This window comes from Liolophura sinensis, chromosome 1 (assembly GCF_032854445.1).
Source record: "Liolophura sinensis isolate JHLJ2023 chromosome 1, CUHK_Ljap_v2, whole genome shotgun sequence".
NCBI classification, from domain to species: Eukaryota; Metazoa; Mollusca; class Polyplacophora; order Chitonida; family Chitonidae; genus Liolophura; species Liolophura sinensis.
The window spans coordinates 57460305-57478319 of NC_088295.1; the positions used below are offsets into that span (position 1 = coordinate 57460305).

The following is an 18015-nucleotide window of genomic DNA, read 5'->3' on the forward strand; positions in this document are numbered from 1 at the left end:
AAATCTTGATGACAAATTGTGGTGGAGCATGTGACGTTTGTTAACGTTGATGTTTGTTGATGAGCACATAAAGTGTCCTCTGCCATATATTGATTTATTTATTTGATTCGTGTTTTACGGCGTACTCAAGAATACTTCACATGTATGAGGATTGTCAACATTATGGTGGAAGGAAACCCGGCAGAGTCTGGGGGAAAACTCACGTCAGTCCGCAGGTTGCTGGCAGACCTTCCCACTTAAGGCTGCAGAGGAAGCCAGCATGAGCTGGACTTGAACTCACATTGACCACATTGGTGAGAGGCTCCTGGGTAACTCCACTGTACTAGCATGAGAACAACCAGGCAACAGAGGTCCTTCCACCCAGTAGGTTGTCCACTATATACCAGATGTGCTGATGGGATTTTGATTACCATTGCATATCACAGATAAGGCACATCAGAAGTTTAATTAACAGTAATATGCCAAAGTGGCCTGGCACTCAGGTTTCCTGCATCTATAAGAATGGCCACCAGCATACAAGTGTAAATTTATTGAGTGGCTTTAAAACAGACAATCTTATACCAGCTATCAACCAATATGGGCATTGCATGTCACTATTGCTGAGCCAGTTCACAAATCCACGTTAAACCACCCCCACCCCCCACTCCCCCCCACCCCACCCCGACCCCGCCCAAAAAACTAAGAAAGTATATAAAGTACGAAATTATGATGGAATCGTGTAAAGACAAGCCGTCAACAATCTTCAATGTTGTTGGGAAGACGTAAGGTACCGGTACCAAAGATACAGAAGTGTATTGTACCGCTAGGCGAATGAAATAAATCATGCATGCCACAAATAGTTCATTTACTGATGTATCAGCTGGTGTGGTGTGATATAGCTTTCCAAGGGTTCATGTCAGAGGAGCCTTGTGAAATAGTCTTATGATTAATTTAAATACTTGTTTGAAGCTACGCATAATATAGTCAGTTCTGAGGAAAAGGAATGACACGCGATGGTTGTAGGAGTTGCCTCCCTTGTAAGAACCCTCTTCAGGAAAGTGTTGCAGAGGTACGAAAGTCACAGTACAACAGAAACACGTGTTGTCAAACTGTTCAGCTTGGTTTGTTGATTTTAGGCAAAAATGAACAAATACGGCAAGGATTTTTCCAAACTGCCGAAATCTAAAGATGGCAAGATTCAAAGGAGGGATAAATTTAGAGGAACGAAGGGAAAATTCAAGCGTAAAGAGCTCTACAGCACGCAAAAGAGAACATGGATGTTAATAGACGAAGAGATCGCATCTCTATCCGCGCAATACACAGATGTAAGTTGGATAACAAACGCGAGGAAAACTTGAAAGCTTACCCGCTTTCTGAACGCCGTTAGTGACACCGCTTTTCACCCCAAACCACCTGTTAACGCGTTATGTGCATATGACAATTACGTTAAATGCACTTACCCCTTTAGACCCAGGTGTCTATTTGAAGAGTTCAACTCCTCTCTTGATACTGGGCTGGTGGAGTATCATAGCCACATCAGCAGCCATTGGTAAACTGTACACCCTTGCCCGTACATGCAACATCCTAGATATATTCCACTTGGTAATGGCACACAAACCCTGAAATGACAAGATGGTCACCACAGAAACAGCGGCCATTTTGCATTCACCACTGTTCTTGAAAAAGTTGTCGTTCCTGGATGGGGCATGTCATGATCCTGAAAAGACAAGCCAGACGGCGAACTTGTTTTGAAATAAGTTGCATTGTCATGAATACGTGGCTCGTATGTTTGCCATTACCGAATGGTGCCTTTATGTGATTGAACATTGATGGTTTTCTAATGGTACATGTAACACTATTCTACTTGAGAATTCTCCCTTTTAAACGTTACATCAGTCATTAAAAGCGCAGGACATCAATACATACTTGTCAGATCTCTCTTAGTTTTACTTAGCTGGCAGGAGATGGAGTTACAAAACAAAAATATACAGGTCAGATTTCATCTGGGATAAGACAGTTCTGGGTGGGGCTGACATTGATCAGGAGCCTGCTTTCTTATTTATATAAGATTGTGGTACACTTTCCTACATACAGGTATTTGAGCTGAAATGTGTGTTCATAAAATGTCAAGGTACAGTCTTTTGCGTAAAAAGATACTAGTATGAGATATAGGTAAATTAAGTTGTCAACACAGTATAAAATGGACTCCTCATACTCTACATTTGTCGTAGTGTGTATATGGAACAAAATCTCATTTATTTTTCAGATTGACTCAGCCAAAATATCAACATTTGCTGATTTTCCTTTGTCTAAGAAGACTCTAGAAGGTATGTTGTGGTAAATATGTTTTAATATAAATAAAGAGCTCAAAATATCTTGGTCAAGATTTTACAGCAAAACCTTTAATTTTTACGCACGCTTGTTAGTTCTGTGGCAAACGGATATGTGCATAATACTTTATGCATTTCTTTTCCAGGGCTAAAACTGAATAACTATGAGAAACCTACTGAGATCCAAAGAGAGACTGTAGGACTTGCCCTTCAGGGAAAAGACATCTTAGGAGCTGCAAAAACAGGCTCTGGGAAGACTTTGGCATTTCTGATACCAGTGAGTTGCTTAAATTTAATTAATGGCATTCTCGTTTTATTTCATTGCTGAAGTGTAGAGTATTTCATTTGAGTGCAGTGCGGTTTAAGGGTAGGGGAAAATCTTACAAAGCCCTGTCTAAAAACATAGCATTCATGAGAACCCTAAACCTTCTTCTCACCCGCTGGCAGAACTGTTCCCAAAAAAAAAAAAAAAAAAAAATACTGGATTCAAAGTAATAACTTTGCACTATTGTGTTTTTACCCACTCCCACCTCCTCACAGAATCTGGTAAATGGCATAAAATTTGGCATAAAAATGTGCACTTTTAGAGGCTAAAAAATACCATAAAGTTTTATTTGTAATGCTGAAACTTCAACGTTTTCCTAGGAGAAAATCGTCCTGCCTTCAAAACATACCTAGCGACACATTTCTCAGATCAATAGAACTCTCAGAATCAGGGAAAAGTCATGGATGAAATTCTAGGCCATTTACTGCATGCTCTCTGGCTATACCTTGTTATGTGTTAAACTGTTAACGTATTGGGAAGGTCTACCAGCAACCTGTGGATGGTTGCTTTCCTTTCACCATATTGCTGACCTTATTGTTGGTAATTTAGGTTTAGATGACATCATTTTATTAGTGGTAAACACAGGATTAAGAAGAAATATCAATTTCAGGTAATGATTTTGGGCTATACACTTTATAATGTATGAAAACTGAAATGTGTGTTTTTTTTTCTTTTGGAACAGATTTTGGAACTACTGTACCAAAACAAATGGTCACCCTTGGATGGTTTGGGAGCACTGATTATCTCCCCTACCAGAGAGCTGGCTTACCAGACCTTTGAGGTGTTGAGAAAGATTGGGAAGAAACATGACTTCTCCGCTGGACTTGTTATTGGTGGCAAGGTAATAGATTTACAGCAAAAAATTTTTATAAAGCTTTCAGTAGTTGTACTTCCACATAAGCTATTTTATTAGCCAGTCTTTTTGTGCTCAGTGTTAGACAAAAGCCAATGAAATATTTTCTTGGCCACTAAACCAATCACCACATGCCAAGCTCAGCCAAAAGTTTTGCCCTAAACTTTGTATCTTCTGTCATCCAAACTAAAACAAAGATCATAACTTCATATCGTCACAAAAGATTTATTTTAACTAAAACCTGGTAAAAATTTTATTTTTTTCTGTTTATGATATGCTATTGGGTCTGATTATTAGTCCCTTGTTGGTGGCCGAGGGGACAATGGGTTTACTTTTTTGTCATTTTTGCTCTTTTTTTCTTTTTCTTTTTTTATAATGGTTTATTTTGCTGAATTGAAACTGGCGTATATGGCTTCACAGAGACAACTTACGGATCTGGTTCAAGTTTTCAGGCATTTTGTCCATTGTCTACAAAGCTATGTCCGTTTTGTGATATTGTGGACTTTGACATAGCTATTATGCTGACTGCTCAAGTTGATATTGGACATATATTATGAAAACAATACTTCCAGAATGCCTGTTAATATTACATTTATTGTATAAATGCAAACATAGTTCAGCTGTCATTTCCTTTCTCTTGAGGCTGGTGTACATACACTTTAAAAGAGTTCTAGGAAGTTTACAAGCACTTGCTTATTGTCGTTGGTGTCTCCGGGCTCTATCTGTTTTCCTCCCTCTTTAATGTTTGTTGCCGCATAGTTGAAACGTTGTAGAGTTCGGCATCAAGCACTAATCAAATAATAAATAAATAAAACAGTGGTGTGGTTTGTTTCTTTCAGCATTTGAGGGAAGAATCTGAGAGAATAAGTCGTACTAACATTGTAGTATGCACACCAGGGAGACTTCTACAACACATGGATGAAACTGTAGGATTCACAGCACATTCCCTCAAAATACTGGGTAAGTAAACATGTTCTTGTACTACTTACAAAAAGTCTTAAATGGATAAATAGTAAATGGATAGGATATTTCATTTTGACAGGCCTTTGTCACAGCATTAAATATTGTTCCTGTATAAAAAGACATGTAAAACATTTGAATGGAGAAAATTGCATAATGTAATTCGGATTTGTTTTCTTATTTGTTTTCAAATTTGATATTTTTTGCTCACTGTCACTTTTCCTCTGAAGTACTTCAGAGGGAATTCAGGATAAAGTTAAGAGAGAATATTACACAGTGAATTTGAGTGCTGTAATGTAGCTTATTCCATTTGATGTGTATATTGTCAGTTTTGCCATGAACATAAAGAGAACATAAAGTATTGTATTTGCCCTGGAAAATCGCCTGATAAAGTACATTCTACAGGCAAATGAAAGTCCTTAAATGTTACTTTTGGTGCTGAAACTTACATTTTTCTTTTGGGATATAATTGTACCTTCAAAACATACGTCAAAAACACAAATCTGAGATGGAAAGAAATCAGGAATGAAATTTTAGATCTGAGACCAACTACAGCTTTTTAATTTGGGCACCGTTTTAGTCATCCAGTTTGGGCTGAAATATTTTAAAATATAAAGAACTTAATACATTCTGAAAGAACTTCTGTTGTCAAATCTGTATATAAATCTTTGTAGACTTTATAGTTCACGTGATTATACAAAATTCTTTTAAGTACTTAAGTTGAATATATAAGGCAATATTCCTCGTAAATGGGCTTTTTAAGGTTTAAGGTGCTGTAATTACGGTGTTTGGTGTTATCAAGGTGTTATCAAAATATTCTAATATTTGACCCTAAGATCAAAGACAGTATTTGACATGGTTTATTTGTTGTTTGCAGTGTTAGATGAGGCTGACCGTATCTTGGACCTTGGCTTTGCTCAGACCATGAATGCTGTGGTAGAGAATCTGCCCCCAGAGAGACAAACCCTTCTCTTCTCTGCCACACAAACCAAGTAGGCAGTTGTTACTTTTGTACTTTTTATAGGAAACATGAAACACTTGTGTTTTATTTCTTAATATGGACTTCAGGATGTAACCTGACATATAAAAGTACCCAAGCTTCTCAGCTTTCTTCGTGAGGTGTAAAAATTGCTTTAAACTACAGTCCCAGGGGTCAGTTCGGACATAAAGTGGCCTAATGTCAAAACAACTTTGGGGGTGGGGGGTAGGGGGGGGAGTTGAATGGGGTTGTGTGAGGCAAAATCGCCCTTCAAGCTACACTCTTCATTTTATGGCACCTTTTCTTGTATGTTTGAAACAACATATATGTATAAAAATCTGGTATGTGACGTTACATCTACATGGTTTGGACAAGAATATATAGTTCCAAAAAAATTTTATGTTTAACTTTAACGGCATTTTGAAAAACCAGGATTCATGGAAATTTTTCTTTGCCAAATGTAGCAATTAGGAAATTTATGACATTAACGACTTCATTTGAATTTCATCTCCATCTGGTTGTGTTGGGTGCGACCTTACCATTTACACGAGACTCAGTTGATGCCAAAGTACTCATGCAGTTCCAATAGTTTTTCCTCTCTATTTGCATCATGTTTAATGAGATAATGTTGGTTGAATTCGATAACATTGGTTTTGATGAAGTCATTCTGCAGCTCTATCTGAGACTGGTTAAATTTTAAGTTTCATCATCTTTAAACTTAATTGTTATTAAGATTAGTTTCATATATTAAAAAGATGACAATAGATTTTGTCAGAAAACATTGGTGTCGGGACTAGAGTTCTTCTAAAAATGCTCCTGCAAATGGTTTCAGGTCAGTAAAGGATCTGGCTCGACTCAGTCTACACCAGCCCATGTTTGTGTCTGTACATGAATTGTCTGAATACAGTACACCTGCACAGTTAGAACAGGTGAGATAACCAGTGTGTACCAGCCCATGTTTGTGTCTGTACATGAATTGGCTGAATACAGTACACCTGCACAGTTAGAACAGGTGAGATAACCTGTGTGTACTAGCCCATGTTTGTGTCTGTACATGAATTGTCTGAATACAGTACACCTGCACAGTTAGAACAGGTGAGATAACCAGTGTGTACCAGTCCATGTTTGTGTCTATACATGAACTCTGTGAATATAATACACCTGTACAGTTTATAGACCAGGTGAGATAACCAGTGTGTACTAGCCCATGTTTGTGTCCATTCATGAACCCGGTGAATACAATACACCTGCACAGTTTATGGACCAGGTGAGATAACCTTTCTGGTTATTCTGGTACAGGTAAGAGATAACCTTAAAAGCCTTTCTCTTTTCATGACTGTATGTTTGTAAATTGTTCTTGTTCCTAATGAATTTGTGTCAATTTACCATGGCTTTTGGTATCAGAGATATGAAATTAATATCAGAATAGCCACGTGCAAAGTTAAGACACAAATACTCTTTAAGGTCACACTGCACATCTTGTAAAATACAAGAACTCCCCATTGTTGAGATGTTTGTTTGGACCACAGAAAGAGATTTATGAAATTGTTTGACTATTTAACTTTTATGGAATTTTCTTCTTGTTTCAGAGTTACATCGTTTGTGAACTTCATGAAAAGTTAAACATTTTGTGGTCTTTTGTGAAGAACCACATGAAGTCCAAAATCCTGGTTTTCTTCCAGAGTTGTAAACAGGTATGTGTGCTGTGTCTGATTGGGCGTTTTGAATTGTTGTGGATGCGCTATTATGCTGTGCGAGCATGCTAACCACTAGGCGTTGTTGAGGGCTGTAATTTTAGGTTATTTCAAACTCTTGTCTGAACTAACGAAAGTTATAATATTTACTGTTTTCAATGCTTTGTTTCAGGTAAAGTTTGTGTATGAGGTGTTTAAGAAGCTGAGGACTGGCTTGACGACTCTCTGTCTTCATGGCGGCATGCATCAGCTGAAGAGGGTGGCCATGTACGACCAGTTCTGCAGGAAGAAACATGCCGTGCTGTTTGCTACAGATATTGCTGCTAGAGGCCTCGGTAAGCTCCATTTGTCAGGGACAGTGTGGAGGGACCATTGTCACATGAATGCTGAGATAATTCAGAAGTGTGCATGAAAATTTGTGTTTGTACGGAAAGAGATTTCATGCATAATGGTATATTTCAAGATTAGAATATGTCTGAAACAAAAACAAATATTCTTGAAAACACTGAAATTTTTGGTTTTATTTGTACATCAACTTTACATGCAAGATGATGCTAGTAAGTAAATTAAAGTCTTAATTAGGTTGTTCATGTAAATGCTCTTGCTGGCTTCTGATGGCTGATGTCTAGAGCATCACCTCCAAAGTTGGGAGATCTGAAATCAAACCCGGGTTCAGTAATACCAACTTAGGTTTTTACTTACTTTGAATTCAGCACTGAAAGGTTAGTGCAAGGCATTTCACCATCATAATGTTCACGTGGTTATTTGAACATACTTGTGAGAAAAAGAGGCACCAGACACTTCACAAGATTGTTATTATGGCTTATGACACTGAGCGACCTTTGTGGGATTTGAACCCCTGTTCTTTAAGAGGAGGATGGTGGGTAACTTGGGACGGTCCAGTGGTTTACTCTGAGCGCTCCGTATCCCACCACCTATAAACCTGACCTGGGGAAAACTCATGACCATTTGCAGGTTGCTGCCACACCTTATGGCTATGATCTTCACATAATCTGACTGAAATGTTACCAATGTATTGTGGAACATGATCACTCATTCATTACTTCATTTGTTCCATCGTTCTATCATTCTGTCTTGATGTGTGACAGACTTCCCTGCGGTGAACTGGGTGATTCAGCTGGACTGCCCAGAAGATGCCAATACCTACATCCACAGAGCTGGTAGAACAGCCAGGTGAGTTTAATGGAGATACCATACAAACAAAAGTCAAACGAAAGAAGGGTATAATTTGCTGGAGCAAACCTGGCAAAAATCTCCATGTACGTTCCAAACTTCCTTGTACTAAAAATTGTTATTAAAAACAAGCTAATTTAAATTATTTATATCCCACCCCAAATAAAAGAAAACTTATGCATGGATCAGACTTATTTTTGGCCATGAAATGAATCCCTCATGTAAAAAAAATTTATCCAAATCGGACAATATTCGGAAACGTTATTGCATGGAAACCAAAGGTAAACAAAGATACAGACTGACCGAAAACTTATTTTTTTATTTCATTGGTGTTTTTCAACATACACAGAAAATCAACGTTATTGGTGGGAGTAACCTGGGCTGAGACCGATAAAACTCACAACCGTCTGCAGGTTACTGGCAGAACTTTCCACCTCCGACACGAGAGGAAGCCAGCATGAGGACCAAAAAAATAAATATCCCTCGGTTTTGCTGAATAAAAAGCTCCTAGAGTAATCAGACCCTTTACTAGTTTTGATCCCAGCTTGTAACTAATTGTGTATTTACAGTTTTACATTTCTACATGTGTATATGCAAAAGGATTGTAAAGGAAAAAATAACTGTCTTTCCTATCCCATAGCTAGCCTCACTGCAATTTTTGGTGAAGTCACCGTTGCAATATACACAACTTTTGTACAGCTTGTCATTCCCTGTCAGGATTATGCTGATGTTACAAAAGTTTGTTGTGTATGGAGTTGTTTCCCTTGACTAGTTCACTCTTCTGTCAGCCCAAACTAATACTGTAGAAATAAAACATGCTTTTCAGGTATGAGAAAGATGGTGAGTCGTTGCTCATACTGCTGCCCTCTGAGGAAGAAGAGATGATCAGGCAGTTGGAGAGCAAGAAAATACCCATTCAGAAAATGAAGTAAGTTGAGTGCACACATATAAACCATTTTGGTGGCCTAGTGGTGAGAGCATCCAGCAAAGGAGAGTCGGGAGATGTGAGATCAAACCCGGGTTGGGTCATACCAAAGATTATAATAATGATACTTGTTGCTGCCTCTCTTGGTGCTCAGCACTGAGAGGAAGTTGGTCTGGTGTGAGTATAGTGTGGCTGGGTGAGGTGAATGCATGGTGTCTTTGGCATCGTACTTCAGTTGGTGCAGCGTTTTAGTTCCTCTTCAGAATGCCCAACTTGGCCTAGTTTAGTGAATTTTGGATTTCTTCGCTCTCACTACTTATGGGGCCTTGGTGAAAATAAGTGGTCACGAGATTTGTTTGGCTGTTTGTGTAGTCTAACATTCATTGATTACCATTTGTGTCTTACCATATATGTATGTCACATGTAGGAAAGTTCATCAGTAACTTGCCAAAGGACGGTGGTTTAATCATGGGGCATTTGCGAATGTGATATTGAACATGAATTAAATAAGTAAATACATAAATGTTGGCGTGACATTTTGTATTGTTCCCAGGCCTAACCCTAAACGGATCTGGAGTGTACAGAACAGACTTGAGTCTCTGTGTGCCTCGGATGTGCCCCTGAAGGACAGCGCTCAGCGGGTGAGAACTGTGCATAGTGGATGGAAACCAGTTTTTATACATCCATAAGTAGTTTAATATTTTATGGTACCAGGGGGTTTATTATAGGGCAGCTACCAGCTACTTTTGTGAAGAATTGAGTAAGTGGCTGCCCACTTCAACCAAAAGTACTACTTCATTTAATTCACTGTCAGGAAGCTGCCAACTTTTCCATGGTAGCCTGCAGATCAAAAAGATAATTAATTCCCCCGGTAATAATGGGTTGTATTATGATATGGTTATGGGAAGATCTGCCAGCAACCTGCTTGTGGTACATGTGGTGGGATTCCCCGAGCTCTGCTATATTTACTTCCACCATAATGCTTGTCGCTGTTGTATAAGTGAAATACTCTTGAGTACAACTTAAAACTCCAGTCAAATAAATAAGTATGTTATAGCCTCAGTCTGCCCTGTTTGACATTATTTCTACAAAACCACTTCATTTAAAGGCATAGAATTTGTTAACTTTTTGTGTCTACCATCAGAGCAGAAGCGTACGGAAAATGAGTTACAGTGCTTCAAGTCTTACAGAGTTATGCCCCCTTTTGTTGTATATTGGTTTTTCATTTTTCATTTCACTGTTCACATTTTTGAAGAAGCACTTCACTTTAGGCAATCATGTGGATTGTGATCATCCACACTAACCCTTATAGCGTTGTCACCTGCCATCACAGGTGTAACTCAAAGATCCTGAACTCGTTATTGCATCCCTCTTGTGACCTTAGTTCAGATCATATCATTTCAAAGTCTTATTAAAACATGACTTGCATATTACTTATATTCTTGGTATAATCATCTAGTAGACCAGCACAAATAGTGGTCATTTTAGTGTCAGTGTGCTTCAGCTGGAGAGTGTTTCTGTCATGCTACTTTGAGTATAAGTTCACCACACCAGTTTGGCTGTTATACTGCATGGGTACACCTTGCTGACATAAGATTGTGACAAGGATGTCACACCTAAAAAAAAAAAACCAAACAAAAAAACCCAGTAAAACACCAGAAACACAGAAAAGAAAGTCTGCAGTGAAACTTTACTGTAAATATATGTTCAGTTATTCAGTATTCTTTTACGTTTCAGGCCTTTGTTTCATATTTGCGATCAGTCTTTCTGATGCACAACAAAAAAGTTTTTGATGTCCACAAGCTAGATACAGAGGCATTTTCAAGGTAAAGATTAGAATTTGCACTTTGTTTGCCATTTGACTTTTAAATGCTTTCAGTTTGGAAGGTATTAGAGAAATTGGGTATGAGTGTTTTTGTTATTGCTCGTAACACCTGCAAATGGTCGCAGGTTTTCCCCAAGCTCTGTCCGGTTTCCTCCCACGGTAATGCTGAAAACAAATGAAATATTCTTGAGTATGGGGTAAAACATGGATCAAATAAATCAATAAATAAGCCATTGCTGTTGTTGCAGCACGTGCATTTTTCATTAATTCGTACGTGGGAAGGTCTTCCAGCAACCTGCGGATGGTCGTGGGTTTCCCCCGGGCTCTGCCAGGTTTCCTCCCACCATAATGCTGGCCGCCGTCGTATAAGTGAAATATTCTTGAGTATGGCGTAAAATACCAATCAAATAAATAAATATTTCATTAATTCCAGTTCTTTTTAAAGTTTTTTGCTTTTTCATTGCTCTATCATTTATTTATTTATTGTCATTATGCTTTTAATTGACCTTCCCTTCCATTTTGCTCTCTGTCCATGCCAGTCATCATGCCCAGGAACTGAATCACTTTGTAGGCAGATGAGATCAGCATCTCTATGTTGGTCAGTAGGCGCCATTGCTTTGCACAGTTTTAGGAAGCTGGCATATTTAGGGATGAAAACGGATCATTATAGGATCTTTTTCATCATAGTTGTAAGGCATAAATTTCAGGTTGAAAAGGTTGAAAGTTTACAATATAGTTGGGTCATAGTTTAATTCCATTGTCTGTTAAGGCTGGCAATTTAAATGCGCCATTGAGGGCTCATTAGTTCAGTTTTGTTGTCATGGTAACATGTGTGTTTGTTGATGTGGTTTCAGATCTCTTGGACTGGCAATCCCTCCAAGAGTGCGATTCCTTCAGCGTGATCAGAAGCGCCTGGAACTGAAGAAGGCAGAGGCAGAAAAGGAGAAATCTGGTGGTGCAGGAGAGGACAGTGGTGATGTACTGCTGGCAAAAATAAAGACCAAACTTGTTGAATCAGAATCAAATGATGAGTCTGACGACGAAAGTGAGGTGAAGAAGACTCCGAAAAGACGTGTTCGTGACATTGATTATACAAGGACTAAGAAATCAGAATCAGAATCTGATGCTAGCTCTGAAGACTTAGAATCTGATGCTAGCTCTGAAAGTTCACAATCTGATGATTCTGAACAAAGCGAAACAAAAAGGACTAAAAATACTGTTGCAAAGTTGAAGCCAAAGAAAACGGATGATGTTAGTTTAAATTTTTATGTGGATGATAATGAAGATTTTCTGCAAGTGAAAAATACTTCCCTGCCTGAATCAGATGATGATGATGATGAGGTAAGTAATATTTGTTTATACATGGTGGTCTGCACACCAAGAGTGTTTGTACTGTACCAATTGCACATGGCTGAGTTTTGACAATTTTTGTTGTTAGTAATGTTAATTACTGTGTGGGTCTGTACATTAAAAGTCAAGAATTTTTGTCTTGAGCAGGAAATTTGTGGATTCTGTTGCTGTTACACTCCATTGCACATGGGTGGCCATTCTTGCAGTATAATTTTTGTTCACCAGTATCTTACCAAAGGTCAGTGGTTTATTCTTCCAACCATAAAACTTGCCACCTTCATACAAGTGAAAAATTCACTTCCTTAAACAACAGTGAGATGCCTCTATGGGCAAGGGGGGTTAGCATGCCAGCGTGGCAAAATGACCCAGAAACCTCTGACTGATGCAGTCACTATGAGTTCAAGTCCAGCTTATGCCAGCTTCCTCTCTGGGCATACATGGGAAGGTCTGTCAGTCTGGTCATCAGGATTTCTTCCCACCATAATGCTGGCCGCTGTTGTATAAGTGAAATATTTTTTAGAGCCGCGTAAAACACCAATCAAATAGATAAGTTAATGAAAATCAGTCAAACTTTTAAATGAAATGCTTCTTATCAACTTGGTGCTGTTTCACAGAAGGCTGTTAACAAATGGATTATTTCACATTCATACATGATTTTTTCACAGGATGTTCACCAGCCACGTGGAAAAGTGTAATGGTTTGCTAAATCCTCATTTACATAATGTAAAAGTAGAAATTAATTCTTTTTTTTAGGATGGTGAAGGTGAAGAGAAGCTGAGTAAGAAGAAAGCAAATTTGAAACCCCTGACCAAAGCTGCTGCTGCCAAGAAAATACTGAAAAAGAAACTGAAAGTCAATTCAAAGATTGTATTTGATGATGAAGGGGAAGTAAGTTTTAGAATACAAAGAGGTGTTTAAGTTGTCTGGTTTTGTCTTGCATTTTTGGGAATGTCCTTCCCAAAATTATTGCAGTTATTATTATGACATATTAAATTATTACATTATAAATTAAGCAACATAAACATGGTAGTTTTTTTTCAAGAGTGTTCTGTACTTCCTCCACGGTCTCTGTAACAAACTAATGATTCTGAATCTAGCTCCTGGTAAGTTCACTTGTATTTCCAGCCATGGAAATGTGAGGTGCGCTGTGTAGAACTGCAACCAGTTGGTTATGAGAAACTGGAAATGAAAAATAACATTTGGAGGAAAAGAGAAGGACTAATTATTTCAATTAATGTTTTTAGGCAGTCCAAGATGTCCTTAAGAGTGGTCTAGTGTCCAAAGAGATAAAGGAGATGGAAGAGGAGGTGGTGACAGAGGGAGGCATTAATATTGAGGCAGCTAAGAAACTGATGAAACTCCAGGATCAAGTGGACAAGAAAATCTTCAGAGAGAGGGTCAAGAAGATGCACAGGGTAAAATAATGTGTCAGAGATGGACTTAAGAGTTTCAGGAAAGAAAACCTGTATTTCAAGTGTAGCGTTTTTCAAGGGACACATTTTGCTAGATTTTGATTCATCCATCTTATGTAGCCACTTTTTTGTGAAGTTTGATTAATTTCTTATCAGAGAATCGTAAATGTTGGCGACCCAAGTATTGTTTTAAGACCTTTGTGAATAAGTGAAGGTGCATGTTTACATGCCAAACTTAAGTTGACATACAAGACTTTTACCCTGTTCGCATGATCAAAATTTAAGATGTATCAAATCTGAAACGGCTTAAATAGAAACAAGCTGTAAAAATGTGGGCGTTCTCTTGACCATTTAACCCAGCTAGTTTAAAGCCTGCTTAAGACTGAGTACTAGCAACATCACCCTGAGTGCTACGGTCAAAAATGTGTATCTGGCACAATTTGTCCAGTTAAACTGGCTCAAGCTCTGAAGCTTTTGTAAAGGCGAGTCATTGGAAGGAACTCAGATTGTAGTTAGTACATTGTTCTGCAGTAAAGAATCAGTACACAAATTTTAAATTTCCTAGAGCCAAACATTTTAGTTTGGTAAATACAGGCCCTGAACCATAATCAAAAATAGGTTTTGGATATTTAAGAATCATATTAACAATAAGTCTTAAACTACATATTTGATGTGTTTGCCTTTAGAAGCATTGGTATAGACAAAAATGTCTGATTTATCGATGCAGCTGGAATTGTTTTCTTTTGTTTTCAGTAACTATGTAACTAAGTATTCAATTATTAGGACAGTTTTTACCAAAGTATATACATTGGTTTCAGAAGACTACTTTGCTTTGGCCTCTTGTAATATATCACAAATTAATTATGTTTTTAGGAAAAGCGCCTAAAGCAGAAGGAGCTGAGGAGGGAGAAGGAAGCTCAGAAGAAAGGCATGCAAGTTGTTCTGGTATGCTTTTAAATTATATATTAAGTAGGCTAGAACATTGGATTGATTATCAACCATGTTTTGCGGCATTTACAATTTGATGACCTTTTTTTTTTCTTTGTTTTATTTAATTTTTTTATTCAGGTTGAAAAGCCGCGTGAATATTCTACTTTAAATCACAGTCAGACTATAAATGATGGCTTAGAAATAATAAATTTTTGATTTGCCTAATTGTAAAAATCTGAAATCATGCAAATGTGGCGGTGTAAATATGCACATTGAAAGCTCACTTTTATTACAATGTTTAACAGGTATAGCAGATAATGTAATACTTTTGAGATTTTGGTTAAAAGAGTATTTGACAATACAAACTTAAGTGTGACACAAATTTCTCAATGTTTAGGGTGGACAAGACAGCGATGAAGGCGAAGAGGAGGGAGAAGGGGAGGTATGTCTTAATCAGAAGCAGGATGATGACTCAGATGGATCTTTCAATTCTGAGGATTATGATGACTATGGTGGTGAGGACAGAAACGTGGAGGTTTCAGGGGAAGTAGAGAGCCCAGAGGAGAATGAGCAGAGTGATGATGAAGAAGATGAAGACAGTGATCGAGATGATGAGAGTGGAGATGATGAAAGCAATGATGATGATGAAAGTGGAAGTGATGGAAGTGATGAAGATGAAAGGTAGGTTGTTCAGATTATGCTATTTACCCCCACCATTTTATACTTGTTGTTATAAAATGTCATCACCAATGATGTTAAAATACAGGAATAATGATGTTTAACATGGATTTTCTCTGTGAGTCAATATTTTGCTGTAACAGTGCAGTGGTTGATATTTTTATGCTGACTTGCATTTGACAATTAGTTACTTCCAGTTTTTCAAACTTGTGGATCTCACTGTAATTTGTGGATAATTCAGACTTCTTTATTTCAGGCCACAGCAAAAGAAAAGAAGGCTTGAGGCTCCATCGGGGAATAAATCTAAGAAGGCTTGGCAGAAGCTAGATAAATCTGGACTGTCATTAGGCGATGAAGAAGCTTTGGCTCTGAAACTGTTACAGTCATGACAAGAGATGACCGATATCAATGAAAATGTTTGTCACATATTTAACTGATATCATTGAAACTGTTACAGTAGTAACAGGACACAACTGATATCACTGAAAATGTTTCAGCGATGACAACAGACAATTGATATCAGCAAATCTGTTACACTCATGACAGCAAGCCACAGAAATGAAGTCATGCACTTTTGTCATAAGAACCAGTCTTTCAATGTGAAACTGTCCCAGACATCACCAGAAGACAACTGATATCAGTGAAAGGATCCTTATCAAACTGCATGAGATATTTCAGTATTGTTACAGTCTTCACTGGAAGACAGCTTACATCAGCTAATATTTCAATGGGAATCTGTTGCTGTATTCACCAGAAATCAGTTCACATCAGTGAATGCTTTTCATTGTGCACTTTCCTAAAACCCATATGTACTGGTAGGGCCTACATAAAATACTTTTGAGGGGTACTTGAAAAAAAACATCAAAATATCATTTATATCTTTCTGAGGAAATCAAGATTTCGTTGTTTCATTATGATTGTGTAATGAACCAGGATAGTTGCCATGATTATTGTATTTTGACTCGTATTGTTGGGATTAAATAATATTTGTTTTGGAAAATGAATACAATAATAATTGAATGTATCTATATACATCCCTCCAGAAAATGATGGGCAACCTTAGTTAATATACCAAACACAACTCTGTGTAAAAGATAAAATTCCTTGTTGAGTCTTCTCTATAGTTTCACTGGTTTACCATATGGCCTTGTTTCGTCATGTGCTCTAGTTTTTGTTATGGGCTGTAATTAAAAGCAAAAGCAAGGAGAAAGAGCTAAAATACATTCACTATCTTAAAAAATATTTCTTGAACATTAAAAAATGCATTTCAATATTTCAGTTTTAAGTTTGGGTTCATGGCCATATTCATAATGCTGGCAAAGTTTTCTTTTTGCTCAAACTATGCATTTATATTCTAAATATCTGAGTTGATGTATTTGTGCTCATTATATAGAGCAGCTTGGAAGATTTTTGTTACTAGCCAAAGGTGAAGGTAACATAGTCCCATGCAGTGACGTCATTGGTGACCAACAACATAAATATAGCCCAACAAAGGTCATCTTCGTATTTGAATAGATTTTTTTTCTATTCACGGAAGTTCAAAAAATTGAAAGTATATTAAATGCTGTATTTAGTAATACTTTTTAACTTCAGATGTGTTAAAGATGATGTTCTTTTAATTTTGAAGTATGTAATGTTCACTATTTTAAGGATACGTGGCAGATGCTTAATGTAAGTGGAAGAATGGGCACTGAGATTTGCGTGGCAGGTGCTTAATTTAAGTGGAAGAATGAGCTCTGAGATTTACACTCAACGGACTTACAATTAATCCCTCGCTTTCACTGTTCGCAGAAATTTTGGTTACAAAGTCTTGAAGTCATGGACATGTAGCAAAGTTGGTCGTTAACGTTTTGAAGGTCTTTGATTTCCCCTAGATTTCGCCCACCCCTGCTGCCATCATACGTAAACGGAAAATTCCTGATTACCTTAAATGACTATAAATTTCGTCCGTGACTAAACTTACTCATTTTCCTCACATTTTGAGTTCGATTGATTTTAGAAAGGTGTTTTGAGGTTTGCTTGGAATATGGGATAATATTCTGCTGGAAAATTGTAAGTGAGCTAAAATAGTATTTTTGTGACATTTATTTACCTCTAAAAATGCACTTTTGTGGGGGAAAATGTTAGGTCATTTAGGGTATAATGTTAAACAACAAGCTGCCAATCAATCGAGGGTCTTTTTCTGTAAGTATGTGTGAAGCATTAGAAAGAACATTATAAGAAGATAGCCGCATATACATTAGAAATGAGACTGGCATACAAGACCTGCTACATCCTATTGTGGTATATATGAAAGAAATAAGGTGGTGAAGTGACCTTCAAGGCTAAACAAAACAAACTAATGATTCTCACAACCATGCATTTAGTACATACTGTAAATCTTCAAACTTTTCAACCACTAAAGCACTTTATGCAGTGAAATTAATGCATAAAATTATTACGAAAATGGACACTGAAAGGATTTATCCGTGTCATTCATATACACTCCAGGGGGCCTCCGTGGGTCAGTCGGTTAGTGGCACTGGCGCAGCGTGGTGACCCAGAAGCCTCCCACCAATGGGGTCGCTGTGAGTTCCAAGAC

General features: G+C 37.6%; 1 protein-coding gene across 1 annotated transcript; it reads left to right on the plus strand.

Moving 5' to 3' along the window:
• Window positions 1-1170: 1170 nt before the first annotated feature.
• On the plus strand, window positions 1171-16118 carry LOC135482006 (probable ATP-dependent RNA helicase DDX10). The gene is made up of 19 exons (XM_064761815.1): window positions 1171-1304; window positions 2246-2306; window positions 2456-2586; window positions 3317-3475; window positions 4327-4447; window positions 5325-5439; window positions 6259-6355; window positions 7016-7120; window positions 7293-7455; window positions 8230-8314; window positions 9141-9242; window positions 9793-9880; window positions 10977-11065; window positions 11919-12400; window positions 13166-13302; window positions 13659-13829; window positions 14700-14771; window positions 15154-15437; window positions 15691-16118. Exons 1-19 carry the CDS (start codon window positions 1257-1259, stop codon window positions 15821-15823), a joined length of 2643 nt encoding a protein of 880 aa, XP_064617885.1. The 5' UTR covers window positions 1171-1256; the 3' UTR covers window positions 15824-16118.
• The last annotated feature ends 1897 nt before the right edge of the window (window positions 16119-18015 follow it).